The sequence below is a fragment of the Xenia sp. Carnegie-2017 genome, unplaced genomic scaffold, assembly GCF_021976095.1.
Source record: "Xenia sp. Carnegie-2017 unplaced genomic scaffold, XeniaSp_v1 HiC_scaffold_4, whole genome shotgun sequence".
NCBI lineage: Eukaryota > Metazoa > Cnidaria > Anthozoa > Malacalcyonacea > Xeniidae > Xenia > Xenia sp. Carnegie-2017.
In genome coordinates, this window is record NW_025813504.1 from 86,816 (window position 1) to 103,818 (window position 17,003).

General features: G+C 33.8%; 3 protein-coding genes across 8 annotated transcripts in view; all 3 read right to left on the reverse strand.

The window, feature by feature from the left end:
* Positions 1-16,334, reverse strand: part of LOC124455577 (serine/threonine-protein kinase/endoribonuclease IRE1-like) — a 72,019-nt gene extending 55,685 nt beyond the window's left edge. The window contains exon 1 of the mRNA XM_047006217.1: positions 16,227-16,334. The gene's annotated coding sequence lies outside the window, so the exon portion shown is untranslated. The remainder of the gene's footprint in view (positions 1-16,226) is intronic.
* LOC124455578 (serine/threonine-protein kinase/endoribonuclease ire-1-like) overlaps positions 1-17,003 on the reverse strand; it is a 261,076-nt gene that overhangs the window by 67,916 nt on the left and 176,157 nt on the right. The window lies entirely within an intron of this gene.
* Positions 1-17,003, reverse strand: part of LOC124455587 (AP-3 complex subunit mu-1-like) — a 91,079-nt gene that overhangs the window by 63,713 nt on the left and 10,363 nt on the right. For 2 of the 6 annotated variants that reach the window (XR_006951923.1, XR_006951927.1), the window contains exons 12-14: positions 1,511-1,558; positions 628-678; positions 321-389 (exon numbers count right to left, since the gene is read on the reverse strand). Coding sequence is in view for 1 of the 6 variants with exons in the window: in XM_047006243.1 (XP_046862199.1) it covers positions 646-678; positions 1,511-1,558 (81 nt within the window). In the remaining 5 variants the exon portion in view is untranslated. Of the gene's footprint in view, positions 1-320; positions 390-627; positions 679-1,510; positions 1,559-17,003 lie in introns of those variants that run through there. The other 4 variants (XR_006951928.1, XM_047006243.1, XR_006951917.1 and 1 more) reach the window with 2 other exon arrangements.

The following is a 17,003-nucleotide window of genomic DNA, read 5'->3' on the forward strand; positions in this document are numbered from 1 at the left end:
CATCAAACCATGCAAAATGTTTCCCTACATACACAAAAAACCATGAAAGTGTACCCTACATACACAACAAACCATGCAAAGTGTACCCCTACATACACATCAAACCATGCAATGTGTACCCCTATATACACAACAAACCATGCAAAGTGTACCCTTATGTGTACATCAAATTATGCAAAGTGTACCCCTACATACACATGAAACCATGCAAAGTGTACCTTACATACACAACAAACCATGCAAAGTGTACACTTATGTGTACATCAAATTACGTAAAGTGTACCCCTACATACACATCAAACCATGCAAACTGTCCCTACCTCTCCATGTACATCCAGTCTAACGACTTTCAATCCCAAAGCCATAAATGAATATATTTTGAAATTTAACTAAAAAAAAGAATGCTACCGATGAAAGAAAGCAAAAGGGAGACGGGTTTCTACAAATTTATGATGGTAGTGTTGCAGGCTGTTGCATGTTTATGATTAAGGAGTATTAATAAATATGTCATGTCTGAAGGAAGTTATGTTAACTTTGTATCATAGAACGTTTAGTTTGGGAATTATTTTAGTATATCATCCAATTATAACTGGTTTTATATACGTTACTCAGTAAAAAACCACTTACGAATTCAGTTGGTGTTTCTTACGAAGGTGGAACATCGCTTTTTAAAGATATCTGAAATATAAACATTGGAAATTAGACAAAAGGAAAGCAATTAAAATATTAAGGAGATATACAGTAATTCTTTTCATAAAAAAAAACAAGAAAAATTAACAAAGATTATGATAAGAAGCAGTAAACTACAGAAAACAAACATACAGCAAGAATTTGACGACAAGTAACATAAGATGAAATGAAACCAGAGCAGTTTCATAAAAAGATCAGAGCGATTCTCACATCACCACGTTGTTTAATTATGGTAGGAAATCAGATCTTTAAAGGTGAATACCAAAGTGGAAGGGGGATTGTACCAATTATCAGAAAAGAGAATACAATTTAAAAATATAACTACAGTGATAACGACCTGTGAAGATCGACCTTACTTTGTGACCAAGGAATGGTTACTGGCAAGATCGACCTTACTTTGTGACCAAGGAATGGTTACTGGCAAGATCGACCTTACTTTGTGACCAAGGAATGGTTACTGGCAAGATCGACCTTACTTTGTGACCAAGGAATGGTTACTGTGAAGATCGACCTTACTTTGTGACCAAGGAATGATTACTGGGAAGATCGACTTTACTTTGTGACCAAGGAATGGTTACTGGCAAGATCGACCTTACTTTGTGACCAAGGAATGGTTACTGTGAAGATCGACCTTACTTTGTGACCAAGGAATGGTTACTGTGAAGATCGACCTTACTTTACTTCGTGAGCAAAAAATGTTGTGAAGGGAGATCTTGCTTTGCATGCAAAAAAATTGAAAATATTTTCTTCAAAAACATAGCAAGACGTCTGTAAATCAACTGAGACGAGCAAAAATTAAAAAAAAACAAGTTTTACTTACATTTCCTTTGATGTAAGGTGACGGTGTCTGAGATTGTATTTTACCGATCTAAAATTGTTTAACGTAACGTTAGTTTTACTCAACCTAATGACCTTTACAATTTCTTCATGAACCTACCTACCATGAAAGCTCTTTCTTTGTTGGATCAATTGAATAGGTACCAACTGAAAACATGGAACACAAACAATAAACGTTGATGGGAAACTTCAATGAAGAGTAATGAAATGAGTGTTTTACCGTTTGTAGTCAAGTTAAGGTTGAGAACTTGTTTAGGAAATGAAACAGTTACGTTAACATTCTCAATCTAAATCAAATATGGAAGCTTTGAGTGATATGACCCTGACAAAGTTATCATACAGCACATTTGATTTAATATTATAATGTTTGAACGATATAGTTATCTTTTTGGACAAACTTGAACTATACACATACATACATGAAATGTATTCAGAAACATATTCCAAATAAAAGGTTCATGTTCATCTCAATGTTTGAGAAACAAACAAGACAGTTTTTCTTTCATACACTAATTGTTCAAATTTATCGCAAACTTAAGGGTATGATGACAAAAACATGGCTAAGAAGTTTGCTATAAAAAAAGGTTCTTACTTGCTGTCTCCAGTGACTTTGTTAACAACATTTCTAACTATACTAGGAGGTCTTATCAACTCTTTAAGAACATTTGATTCTGTTGCAAGAGGAAATCCATTATTTAACATCTCTTCTAATAACTGAAGGATATAAAAATATAATATCATACTTCACATCACACAAAGCAGAAAATAATTGACATTCATCGATGAAACAGCTGGTCTCTCTACAAAATATACAAATAAGTCTTGTTTAAACAAACCTCATATGAAATGACATAAATATTCTTTGATTAAGTCAACCACTCGATGAAGAAATTCGATCACAAACAAAGGTGGAACTGGAAAGGAATGTTTTCACTTTATCAATAATAATAATCATGACAGACGGCTAAATTATTTTGGTCAACCATTCAGAATGCCTAATGTATGCCTTTTGTAGAATGATAACACTTCCTTTCAATGTATATATGTCAGTATGCAGTACTTTTGCAATCAATACTGGCAATCAATCTCTTTCCATTGTCATTGAAATAACCTTTAAAACAATATTCATCAAATATGATGTAATATAAACACAAACCTTTACATATTTCAACAACAGAAACAAAGAAGAGATCATGGCGAAATATACTGATAAGACAACTGAATCCTGTTGCAATTACAGGAGGAATGTCTTCAGGAGATTCGGCCTAAAAAATAAAACTAAAAAGTTGATATATGATATATGATATTTAATTTGTTTAGGAGCATTTTTGTCAGAAAAATATAACATGAAAACCGTTCATGAAAGTACCTTCTCAACCAAACAAACACAAACACAAACAACATTTACACATATATTCATTCACCTTTCCTTGAGCTTCGAAAAAATAATCACAAACAGAGCGTCCCAAAACACTTCTCGAATGTTTTTCCAGAAATATATCCCTAAATGTACGAGAAAGATACGATATGACCCACTGTCACCATCTTTAAGATACGATATGACCCACTGTCACCACTGTCACCATCAATAATGTTGTGATAGCAAGTAAATAATTGTGGAAACTGAAATCATTGCAATGCACTTGGATACATCTGCCTGACGTCAAAAACTGTAAAATTACTGATACCAGCTATTGTTTTATGATTTTCTTGTCATTTTGTTACTGTATTGACCATGTCACGTGACGGTAGATGACTCTCAATCTCATCCTTTAATATGTTTAATTTAAAATATCTTACTACATTTTCGCTATTTCATCTCACTCATATAAGCATAAATAACTTTTCACGTCAATAACAAGCTTTATGAGCAAAACCAACTAAAGAATAAATTACAAAAACCAATTCAGTACTCACCCTAAATGGTTGATGTAAACAAATTTACGATGGTATTTTTATTCAACGGTGTTTCCATTTAACAAAAGTAAGTATTCCTCTTCCTAAACCTAAAGAGCACTCGTTGTCGATGTCGTACTCTTGCTAAAGCTCCCTAATGTCTCGAGTCGGCGAGTCCATATCAACATGAGGAAAACTTGGTAAAATCATGTATATTTGTGTATATCATATTCTGCGAACGTGAATTGTGTGCTGACAATACCATTCAGTGTATTGTAAGATTGTAAGATATTGTCAGCACACGCTAAACAAAGATACACCCAGGATACTGTCCGTGTGTTCCACACTAGGAATCACGAAGAAGTATTTTTACTGCAATATCTGACAATGGTTAAAAGTTACATTAACACACAGAAAACACACACTTTACTTTCTGTTGTTTATTGAAAGCAGAAAGAATATTCTATGAATTTGATTCAGACATTTTCCATATTTTTATAGTTAATCGTACCTTTATTTTACTTTTACCTTCTCATGTCATCCAGTTTACAATAAATCCAAAGGCATACATGAAGAACTAAATATGTTTTACAAAAAATCAGGAAGTTTAAATTCGTTTGTCACTTCTGTCATTATCAATTGAATTTCGTATGGTCTCATGGGGGGTCGTGTAGATTTAAACCAAACATTTAACTTAATAAAGCTAGAAAAAGTTAAACGATTTAATATCAACCAAATCGTATTTTTCTTGTTTAGCATCCATACTTCTTTGAGACGCGAGGGAATATATAAAAATAATTCATAAATTCTTGATTTGCGCACATTTACTTCCTTTTAACGATTATTTTTTATCAGAATAATTATGTTAACCTATATCACGATAAAAAGTTAATATTTGAAACATACATCCAAAAACATTTTCTAAAAAACTGTCAATAGCTTTAAAAAATGCTTGCATCTTGACAGCACATATGAACCAATCAAAAAATATTTATATTAGGACAAAATTACGTATCCATATGCTTTAAATTTATGTTTTCTCACTTTTGTGTAGATCTCTACTTTACCCTCAACAGATCAACTTTATTATAACTTGCTGGTACATTATCTAGGAATGCTGCAATTGCTGTATTGAATGAAGCCTGCCAGCTAATATCAAGTAGCTTATTGTGTATTAAACAACAACTGTCGTTTTTATCGACTTCTCTTGTTGGTGATTTTCCCGATGGTAGTCCAAAATTCCTCTTGTTTTAACATTTTCAATCAAGTCACATTCCGGCAAGGGACATTAAAGTTATTGTTTGTAGAACATATATGGTCCAAGATCATAATGCTTTGCATTGTGTCCAATTTTGTCACAACATTTATCTCTTTGTTTTTTTGTGCAAATTTCACAAATAGTTTGTCTCACAGGGTCACCCTTCCATGAATGCGCAAATGGACAATTCGAGGGGAAGTCTCTTGCGTTGGATTGAGTATGACGATTACATTCAGCAGATTTTCTAGCTCCTAGAACAACAGCTCCATGTTTTATTCTTCCATTTTTCAATATTTTAATTGGAGGAAAAGTCAGCTGATTTCCTTCTGAAGTACGGAATGTTTTGATATATTGTGAATTTTCTTTAACATCTGCTAATCGATCATCGAATGGATTAATATTTGATGAAAAACTGGATTCTGGAACTAAATCATCTTTATCTTCTGGATCTGGACCAGTAGGCATATCCAAGGCAACATTAGTTTCTTTGATCTTATGTAGTGTTGGGGAGTGTTTTGACCATGCATTCCCGAAAGCCATGTCGTCTTTTTGTAAACTATTTTGCTTCTGTTCAAATTGCTTTTGCAATTCCATATATGTATCTTTCCCAATTGGGTCATAAGCATAAGGTCCAGTAATGGTAAATCCCAAACAAAACCACAAATCATCCCAGCTGATGTGTGGATACTTCTCATTATCAAAAGGAATCTCGATGCCTCGATAAGTTAAAATTCCCTGTTTGACTTTCTTTCCTACTAATCGTTCTAGCTTCTCATACACAGTTCTGCTGCGCCAAAATTTTGTTTCAGTCTGAATGTCTCGGTTGTCTGCATTTGGTTCTTGGTTATGATTGACAACGTTCACCAGTGGAATAATTGATCTCGCTCCGATACCTTTCCCCAACAGATATTCTGCCCCAGATCTTTGCGATGCTGTGTTTCTTAACGTGATTTTCATGCGGCATTCAACTATTGACGTCTTCACAACGTCAACATCGGTTTTCAGCGAATTGTTTGGAATAGGAAAATGGATCATATAATTGAAGACATGTGCCCAAGATGACTTAGGGCATCTCTTGCACCATGATTGCACCATATTTGACAATGTGTCGATGTCAATGTCTTGTCGAATCGCTGCTTTGACATACATGAGCATTGAATTATCAGAGTTAGTTTCTTTTGGGATTGCGTCTTTAAGGAGGGTATAAATTTTTTCAACATGCTGCGGAGTTAGCCTTGCCCATGAGCTGAAGGGATTTTCGTGATGTTGGTACAAAATGTCGTTAACAATATCCTCTGTCAAAACCAACCCCTTTTTAATCCTTGTTTGATCAAGGTTTGTCACTTTGTAAAACTTTGTCCTCAGCTTCATTAGTCGGATTTGGGCATTTTCCAATTCTTTCAGTTCATGCTTTTTGAATGAAAGCTTACGCCGAACTTTTATTTCTTCAAAAAATTCGTTGAAATTTTGAACAGCTTTCTTTGTAAGAGAAATAAAGTAATTAAGGTTTTTTTCGTGTATTAAGACAGTAAGCTGTTCGGGATGCTGATGAAATGTCAGGTACTCTCGAAAACTTTCATCGGGACCAGCACTATGATGCGCAAAATAAGGCAAACTCTTCAACATCTCTACAACGACGACTATTGTGTGAACTTTTCCTATCATGGCATGTAAATAGCTGTCGCGACAATTTGTTTGTAATGCACCGTCAAACAAATCAATTCCTTTTCTTGTTGTATTTATTGCATCCTCGATCAGGAATTTTAAGTTTTCAATTTCTAACGATTTCTTTTCGACTTGTTCGAGAAGATATTTAAGTTGGCTTCTGTAAAATGTTGCTTTCGTTACAACATGATGGAGATGTGACGGTTGCAGTTTTATTGATTCATCGATTACTCTGTGAGCAATATCAAACCCATTTCCTAAAGAGTCAGATGAAGGCACATGCGATTTAACTATCTCATTCAAACGTTCTATAATGGGAAAAAGCTCTTCAGCATTTTGATTCATTCCAATTTCGTAGGCAAACATTCTGGCAACCTGTTGAAGAGTGTGTGCTTTATGCTGAGTGGTTTCAACTTTTTCATTTAACGTGATCAAAAGATCCAGTGCATTCCGTATGTTCTTTACCTCTTTGCATGATAGCACGTCCAATATTAGGTGCGAGTATCTTTTCCTTAGTTGTAATGTGCCGACTAGCTCATCTTCACTGTTATCACTGTCATTATCATCAGATAGACCTTCAGCAATTTTCTCGCGCTGTAGAAAAACAGTTATGATGTCTTCCGTCAAATATTTGTTTACATATGAGCTTTCATTCTTTATTTGCTCAATTAACTTTTTTGCAGTGTCAACCAGATCAATTTTTTCACGGACAACCTCTCCTACTAGCGAATGGGCTGGTCGCCAACCACGTATCCCACTAATTTATTAGTATCACACAATAAGAGCCCACCAAACTGGTCATGAATTGCTTCCTCTGTACTTTTCAGACAAAGAATGTTTTCGACGCATGGCTGAGGGAACAAAGATCGGCGTTTGTTGTAGTAGTCTAACAAACAGCAGAAATGTAAAATCATCCGATACGCATCATTCAGTTGATCCATTGACGATAGAACTTCATCAATGTGTTTTGCCAAACGACCTTTTATGTCAGCATATTCGCGTCCAAAAAGCTCCAACCCAAGCCACACAAATCTTCCTTCGCGGCTTAGAACTTTGACTGCCTTTGTTATGTCCTCATTTTCCAAGGTATTAAGAGCCTCATGCACAAGACCTCTTTCACTATCATCCAGTTTTCCTAGGGTTAAATTACTTCTACTAGTTGCTTCAGTATTTGTTTGCCTGCCGACTGGTACCGTATTTAGAAGAAGACATTTGGTTTTACTTTTTATCAGTTTTTCGATTAAGGAGTGCACTCGTTGTTCAGGAAAGTTGTCAACGAGCACTAAAACCGGTGGAATTTGAAAAGGATCAAAGTCAGAAGTTTCATATAGAAATTTGTGCAACTGATTGATTTGATAGTCTGTTGTATCAGTTATCTTTTTCACAACAGCACATCTGTAAGTTTCTCTTTTCTGCCATAAAATCTGCCTTCCAAGAGTTGTTGCTCCTGAGCCCGATTCATATTTCAAAGTCACTGTATCGATAAAAACCTCACTTTCATGAAGAGATGACAATTTTTGCAACCTTTCTTCAACACAACTGCTCAGATTGGTTTCCAGAGTTCGAATAATTGCATCCTCATTAAAGAGATTCATTTGACTGATAGCATTACCTTTGTAGAAATTTTCTTTTGCCTTTTTCATATCTTCTAAATTATCACTTAGTCTAGGCTGTGGTAGATAAATTTCCAAATCTGTAAGCGACTGAATCCTTTTATTGAGCACAAGACAATGATGACCATGAATGTAGGGTAGCTCCACAGTTGTGTCAGGCTCTTCGAGTTCGTCTGCTCCAAGTAGCTCTAAAACCACAGTTTTAAGAAGATTCATTGGAATTCCGAAACCAGAGCATGAAGGTTTTATCTCCTTATTAATGTCATCATCTAAAAGTTTTATCAACTTTTCTCTAATTTCTTTTTTCTCTGGTATGACACTGATATGCTTATGAGTGTCGTTTGCATGAATAATGCTGAACGATGCCTCGATAATAGAAGCCATTTCTTTCAAATTGGTGTCACCCATTATCAAAAAAACACAATGTGGATGACCCGTAGGGCAGTCACAAAAGGCTGTTAACGCTTTATAAACCAAGTCTTTCGAACATTTTGTCCAGTTTTCCTCGTGTAACTCTTTACAACGAGTAATCCAAGCGGTATCGACTTTTAAGAGCTCTTCATTTTTTTTCGAATCACTGAAGTCGCTTAAATCTTTTTTTATTGGTCTAGCACGGTCATTTGTTTCATTTGCAATATAATAAAGGCCATCTTCTTCTGTTTTTAAGTCAAACAAATCGAGTACTGCGATCCAAGGTATCTTCTTTAAAAATGCCAAAATATTTGAGCCTCTGTACTCTTGAGAAACTTTGTTCGCTATCAGAATGAAACTATTTTCTTTGAAATTAAGATCTTTTAAGCTGTCTCTGACATTCATTTTGAGCACCTTTAGATCTGCTGGCTTCATGGTATCTAAAAAGAGTAATAGCTAGTTAAATTTCGTGTAAAATTATTGCGAATGAAAAGTGCTCAATATCGAAATACAGTATAAACTAGTCACAATTCTTACACTAGTTACTGAGAGTTTCATGCCAATGCAATCAAGAAACAAATAGGATGTAGTTTTTGAGATGTAGTTCAAATTTAGAGTCATTCATAAGTTCTTCTTTGTTAAAGTGGAAATATGTTTTCGATCTTAATGTTTTAATCAATTTTTACGTGTGAAGGTATTCATTTGGTGAACAATTTGAGTAATGTATTCTTATCTGACATCAAAATGGGTAGTTTCTTATCAAGGAAAAGTTATAGGAACGTGCGGCAGCAGTTTGATTAAAAATGGATCATTGATAGCTCTAAACTTGATACTTGAGATCATTTTTCGTAATCACGATAGTTAGAGCACAGTTTTTAGAAAGTCATCAAAAGTTAGAGTCAGTCAAAACTTCTTTTGTGTATAAGTATAGCTAGAAATAGCCTTTCCTTCTCATACGTTGAATCAAGCTTTTCTTTTTTTTTGATCATTCGTCTTCATTTATTACTTAAACTGGATGTTATATTCGTGTGAAATGTTTGTCACGCGCAAGATCACGTGCTTGACAAAATTGCACATGAATCAAGGAATGATTTACTATTTACATAAATCAATTGCATAAAAAAACCTAAATAGATTTCTCACCCGCATATGCTATACTTTGCATTCTTTGAACCGGAGAAACAGAAGCGCTACAAGTGCTCCGGACAAACAATGCAAAGAACTTATAAGGAAAGAGAGTGTTTTTACGATTCCCGAGAAAAAATTGCTTTTGCAAACAAGTAAAAAACCCTATTATGTTTCGACGTTACCAAGGAAAAATGCATATAATTTAGCAATATCTTTAAAACTGAAGAATTATTTCTATGGCTGTAACTTACTAGGAACACATTTTTCCATATAAGATCTTAAGATCCATTCATTTAACCTCATGATTCTGTGCACCAGAAGAGGAAGCTTTGGTAAAACCCGTACAAAATACTCTTTATAGTTGTCTTCCTTGATATATGGTGACAGTTTTGTACGATACTCATCATGCCAATGCTGATCAACGTTTTGTATGAATCTTAAGCATCCTAACCATGCAGGGTCGTCGAGTTTCTTGTTGAAATGATCATTAAATACAAGAATGAGACTATAGTTGAGACTATTTAACTGCTCATGGACATCTGAGCTGAGAGGATGATCTAAATGCGGTATCTGTATCTCCGGTTGATTTCCAACTTCACAGAGCATGTCAAATTTTTCTTCATCAGATAGTAGATAAGGGTGTTTTAACGCCTCCTTTGCAGATGGCCTGAGTTCGGGTTTATGTTGTAGCATCCATGAAAGAAGATCATTTAGTTCTACATTACTAATTTCCTCCAAGCCAACAGGTTTTCCATCCAACAAATTTTGAAGTATGCACACTTTAGTACCAAAAGGATGTTTTCCTTTTGTTGCAACAAAGTAAGCCACCATTCCTGCATTCTAAAATAAATTAAACATAACAGAGTACGTAAAATGTAAAAATTAAATTTAGGTACAATTTGCAAATAGTAACAACCCAATACCCACCATTACATCGGACTTTGTTTTTTTAACGCGCTTTATCAAATATTTTTTTATCAACAATATAAGATTCAGGGGCAATCCAATGCGGAGTTCCCCTATTAGCATTGCTTACATATGTCTGAGAGTCATTCTTCATAATTCGACTAATACCAAAATCGGCTATCAAAAATTTGCCTAGTGTGTCTCGGAGAACATTGGAAGGTTTCAAATCTCGATGAAGAATGGGACGTGGATCGCTATGAAGATCAACTAATCCTTTTAAAATTTGTTTAAGAATGTTGGGAAGTATGTTTTGAAGGTAATCCAAACTATTTGATTTGGATAGCACAAAATCCTCCAACGATTCTTCACATAGATCGAGAATCAAATGGACATACTCTGTTCCTGTATCTTGTCTCGAGCAATAATAATTTACCACATAATCCGACTTCTTAGCATTGATTTCATTAAAAATTTTTTCTTCATGCTGTGCTAAATAAGTATTATCACGACGAACTCGTTTCACTGCTTTTCCATAACCATCCGTGCTCAGTCCAAGATAAACACGGGTTCCATCACTTCCTTTACCAATGCAAAATTCATCTGAGAAAATTACTCGAACATCGTTTAAAAGTTCAACTTTTACATTAGGATTACGCCTATACTCAATCATTTTTAAAAACGATTCTTTGTGTTTTATCGATGGATCATTATATTTCCATTCTTTTAGTTGCAATTCTGAAAGTGAAGGGAAAAAATCAAGTTTAGAAATGAATGGGAACAATAAAATACATAAAAGTAGTTAAAGATAGACTATTACAATGAGAAATTGGATAGCGAATGTACAATCTGTTAAAAGTACTAAAAGGAACCATTATGTCATAAATAACCTGTTCTGAAATAGAAGTAAAAGTATTCCATTTATATAGAGAGTAATATATTGTAGCTGAATAGTCAAATAATAAATAAGCAGCAGTGCTCGAGTTTCCCTATTGCACCAACGATTCAGATAGCAGATACAATTTGTGGAAAAAAAACTTACAAAAACAACAAAGAAACATATTACGACCACTTATTTAAGCAATGAGTTCTGATAAGAATGGCTCTAAAAAGCTCTTAAACGGAAAATCTCACCCAGATCTTTTACTCATAATGAGGGCATTGTTTTGCAAAATGGAAATACAAAAACTAAGACTAGTTTTTGTAACTAAACGAAAAGTTAATAGCTACTTTGCATAAACGTTAAAAAAGAGTTCGATCCCATATTGAATTCATGCTAAACATTGAACACGGCGAACAAGTTTTACGTGAATTTCAAAGGAGATATTTTCAATCTTCAACCTTAAATTTATAGTATTTGTTAGTTAGCAAATTTGCATCATGTGCATTTTTTACCTTGGTTCTTTTTTCTTTCACGAAATTCTTGTAATCTTGTTGTCATATAATTCTTTAAGAAATCACGTCCATCTTCATCGTATATTTGTATCAGATATTCCATAGCGTTCTCTTGTTTTGCCATATCTTCATCTTCTGTGACAATCTCCAGATACATTTCATAAATTTCTGCTGCTTCCCTATATTGTTCAAGTTTATCAAACAATTCTGCTAATTCCCATAAAACAGCCAACACTCCACCGACAATTCCAGCTGAAGTAACAATTGACAAGTTCTTCAAGTTATGTTGAAGGAAATCTTTACCAACGTTAATACCACCAACTTTTCTTGGTCGTCGCGGTCGTTCACGCTGTTTATTTTGTTCTTGTTGATTTCCTTGTTGATTTTCTTTCCGTTGTGGAGGTTGCATTTTTTCTTCTTGGTGTTCACAATCAATAAAAGAGAATCCTTTTCTATAATGCTCCAAAGATTTCTCATAATTTCCAAGCGACTTGTTCAATCCTCCCAATGCAATATGACAAAGACATTCCACTTCATCTTTCTTTATGGCTTCCTCTAATCTTGTAGTGGTAAAATGAACACTTCCCAGGCCAAGATAAACTTTATGTTGAAAATATTTTGTTTCTTCTTTGGAAGAAAGATTTAAACAAAGATTAAAACGGTTCATCCCTTCCTCCAGTTTATTAGAGAGGGTATAAGCGTTACCAAGACTAAAATATGCCATCATTTTGAGGCTATTCTCGTTCGCAACATTCAAACATCTTTCGTAGTGTTCAATTGCCATTTCATAATCACCATTATTCATACTACAATTTCCCTCTTCCAAGAAAGTCATAGCGACTGGTTGTGTGCTGTATATGGCGGATTTGTTCTCGTAATCAAAAGATCTGCCTGTGTATTAAATCCGACTATTGATAGTTACATATGAACAGAAAACTTTATTCGATGGAAAGCCTTGAGCTAAAAACGACATAAATAACTTAAACAATACAATTGAAAACAATATATGCGTGTAAGCAGAGCGTGAATGTAGAGGTAACGGAAAAAATTCACAAACTACAATTTTATCCCGACAGGTAAGTTTCGTGATAACTCAATCTCCAATGGATTTAAAACGCACTCCACAGAGTCTCAAAAACAAAAACGCCGGCGAGACATTCTTTGTTCAATCTACTGTACAGTAAAAACGTGAATAGCAACTATAGCAAGAGATTTTTTTAACTCAATCGTTAAAAAGAGAAAGTCATGTTCAGGCATGTTTATTGTTAAAGCAAACAGGAAAAGGCAAAATCAACGAAACGAAAAACCATTTTCGAATTTGATTCGAAGGAAAAACACTTGGAAAACAGTTAAACTATCAAGACGATACAATTTGAAACAAGTTTATTTTTTATGGACGAAAACTAGAAAAGTGAAAATCAACCCGTAAAAAAACAGCAAGGACGAGAAAGAGAGCAAGCTTCGTTTCATGTCAAATAATGCCATCTAATAATCCTCTTAATAACCTCGCTTTCTCGGTCTTTACGGAGAAATAACGGACCGAGGTGTTTTTGTACAAATCTCGCCCTACGGGCTCGGTCTGTACAAAAACACCTCGGCCGTTATTTCTTCGTAAAGACCTCGAGCTCGGTTATTAATGTTAAGATATGCTCTCATATTCTTCCTGTCATTAGTAAATAATTAAGTCAAGTGTAACTAACTAAATGATTATTTTAAGAGATACTTATGTGCAATAATGACAATATTTTTTATAGTTCCTAATACCTTTCCGTTGATTGTAAATTAACCATATTTAGTAAAGAAACAAATATATCCATACGTAATATCTTGTATAAATGGAAGTAGTTCAACCATTGTAAGATAGATCATAGACAACAGACATTGACGTTGAAACATTAAATGTGATCATAACAGTTATCTGTAATATCTCTATTTGTTGGTGTAAGTCAATATATACTAAAGAAGGTAGATGGCTACATCACAAAACCTAACAATTAAAGGCTAAGTAATTCGGTTGTAAAATGGCCGATGGCCCGATGCAACTTGATGTTGAGACTAAAATTGGATTGTTTTCTACAAACTTCGCTTCATCTGTATAGTAAAATTCATTCTTTCCATGACAACTTTTATCTGAACACACTTTGCTTTCTCGTAGAACAATTTACATTGCTTTTAAATCATATTTGAAAATTTACATTTCACTTCGTAAACAAATAGATTGCGAAAAAATATGTTGAGCCTAAAATTGGATTATTTTCTTCAAACTTTGCTTCGTCTGGAACGGAAAATTCACTCTTGCTACGATAACTTTCATGTGAATACACTTTGCCTATTCGATCACAAATTTAAATCGCTTTTAAATCAATCTTAAAAATTTACATTTCACTTCGTAAACAAATAGATTGCGAAAAAATATGTTGAGCCTAAAATTGGATTATTTTCTTCAAACTTTGCTTCGTCTGGAACGGAAAATTCACTCTTGCTACGATAACTTTCATGTGAATACACTTTGCCTATTCGATCACCAATTTAAATCGCTTTTAAATCAATTTAAAATTTACATTTCACTTCGTAAACAAATAGATTGCGAAAAATATGTTGAGCCTAAAATTGGATTATTTTCTTCAAACTTTGCTTCGTCTGGAACGGAAAATTCACTCTTGCTACGATAACTTTCATGTGAATACACTTTGCCTATTCGATCACCAATTTAAATCGCTTTTAAATCAATCTTAAAAATTTATATTTCACTTCGTAAACAAATAGATTGCGAAAAAATATCGCTACCAACGAGACCAAAATATAACAACAGACTTTAATCAAATTAACACCAATCCTATTCACAACACACCCAAATTTAAAAAAGCGCATTCCACAAGGAAAACTTACCACAAATATGACGATCTTTTAGTGTTGAGAACAACTTGCAACCTTTGACTTCTTTGCCAGTTTCATTCTCTTCAGATCAAAGAATGTCGAATACCTGTTTTGCATTTAGTCGTAGATTAAAATGATGTTAACAATACAAACAACTACAAATGATCACAGCTGGAGGTAGAGATTCTTGGCAGGGTGAGATAAGATAAATTTGTTGAAAGATCAATTTAAAACGTCATACGCACATGAAATATATTTTATGAAGGACAAGAAAATAGTCTGTTATATTCAGTAATACAATACAATAAAATGTAAAGAAATGTTGATGATGTTGGACAATGTTGGATAAAGTTCGAAATTCGTCAAATTGATTTATATTGTTATTTGGATTGGATTTTCTTCACATTATCGTTTTAGCTCTTTAGGACAACAAGTTACTTGCAATATACACATAGTGAAATAACAAAAGCTCGATTTGGAATTTTCAAAAGTGGGAAAAAAATTTGATTATACCGCATTAAATAATGTAAGACAAAAACATACATAACTGAATAATAATAAGGGGAATAAATGATTTTATAAATTCTCTTCGGGTATACTTGGCATATTTAACAAACCAGTAACTTTGAGTTTTCGACTAAGTTTATTTTTTAAATTTGAAATTGAAATTTATCATTGGCAGTCTTCAACACTTGCACAGTTTTGATAAAATCAATGTCTAACAAGAGCAAGACAGTATGTATTTTCTACTCAATATAAAGCAATCAGTTCCGCAACTATTGGCATCCAAAGATAACCTGGCCTTTCCAGATCTCGTTTTAAGAAAGAAGCAGTTGAAATAAAATCACAACTGCATGTTGAAAACTGCATTGATAATATTTTAAAGATGCATAACTGTATCAAATAACTTTAGAGTTGTAAATCATAAAAATATAACGTCGAATAAACGCAATTTACTTTGTCATGCGGGACTAATTTAAACACATACTTTACAACAGCATCCTCGATCCTCCCCTACAGTATTTCCACGCAATGATAAAATTGGCATTCTGTAAAAGAGCTAAACTTGTCAGGTACATATTTTGTAATTGCTGGCAAATCCGGATGATCTATGATTTAATAAAGTGCACGACATAGGACAATTGTCAGTAGCTCGATCAGTGTCACTTCCAGCCATTTAATTAATACCTTTCGTCATAGACAGCAACATACGCTAATCTATAAAACTCTCTCCGTTCTCCTACCATCTATAAATTAATTAACTCTACTTATATGTAAAAACGCAGCTATATGTAAACACAAATTTCAAAACAATTGTCTTAGTCTGCATAGTTGAATATTGTTTCTATACTTTCTTCTTGATGAGTGAAAAATCAGTAAGTATTGTTAAAAATATAATTTGAAGATTTATTCGTGTCGAGATAAATAACGAAGATAATTATAGACATGATTTTAGCGATAGAATCAAACGTCTGACGCAATGAAATTTCCCAACATGCTATTATATGCATTGAAATAACTCCCAAATTCAATCTAGAGTTTTATAAGCATACCATTCTTTAAACATGACAGGAATACAACAAAAATAGATCTGCAAACTTTGCTAATGATTATCTCATCCTGATTATCAAATTTGACTTCTTTGCCGTTTAGTTTACGTCTGATAGAACCATGAAAATAATACAAATGATATGTACTTTGACGCATACATATTTGTTCAAAAAATGAAAAAATTTCAAAAGATCACAGCTGGAAATAATCTTTGGGGGATAGACTTGAGAAATTTTGCAAAGGTTAAAATGTAAAACGTAAATAAGCACAAGCCTGTAAATTATCTGCACATTTGAGGAAACACAACTTTAAAGTTAGTTTTACAAAGCATGACTCACCGGAAATGTAGGCCATGCATCGAAACCAATGATTGAAACACAAGCGAATATATTTCATTTTCTCGTTCCTTCACCTGCCATGTTTTATCTCCTGATTGCTACTTATGTTTGAAACAGATACCGCTGTCATTAAGAGCCCACGATGAGCTAGCAGTGTCTTTATTCTTTGTAATATTCTCGTGAACGTTGATCGTAGAAAAATGCAAAAAATTTTAAAATAAGAATTTGCAAAAACAACAACATTTCCATCACACAGATAAGTACCTTTATTGATTCAGACGTTTCCTCAAATGATATACAACAATCAGTACTACAGTAGAGCCACGAGAACTCCAACTGGCTCCTTCAACTCGAACCTTAATTCCACTAACTCGAAGTCAATTCCTGCTGGATTTGTTATTTGCTAGTACATTACACATGATGCATGAAAAAAACTTATTC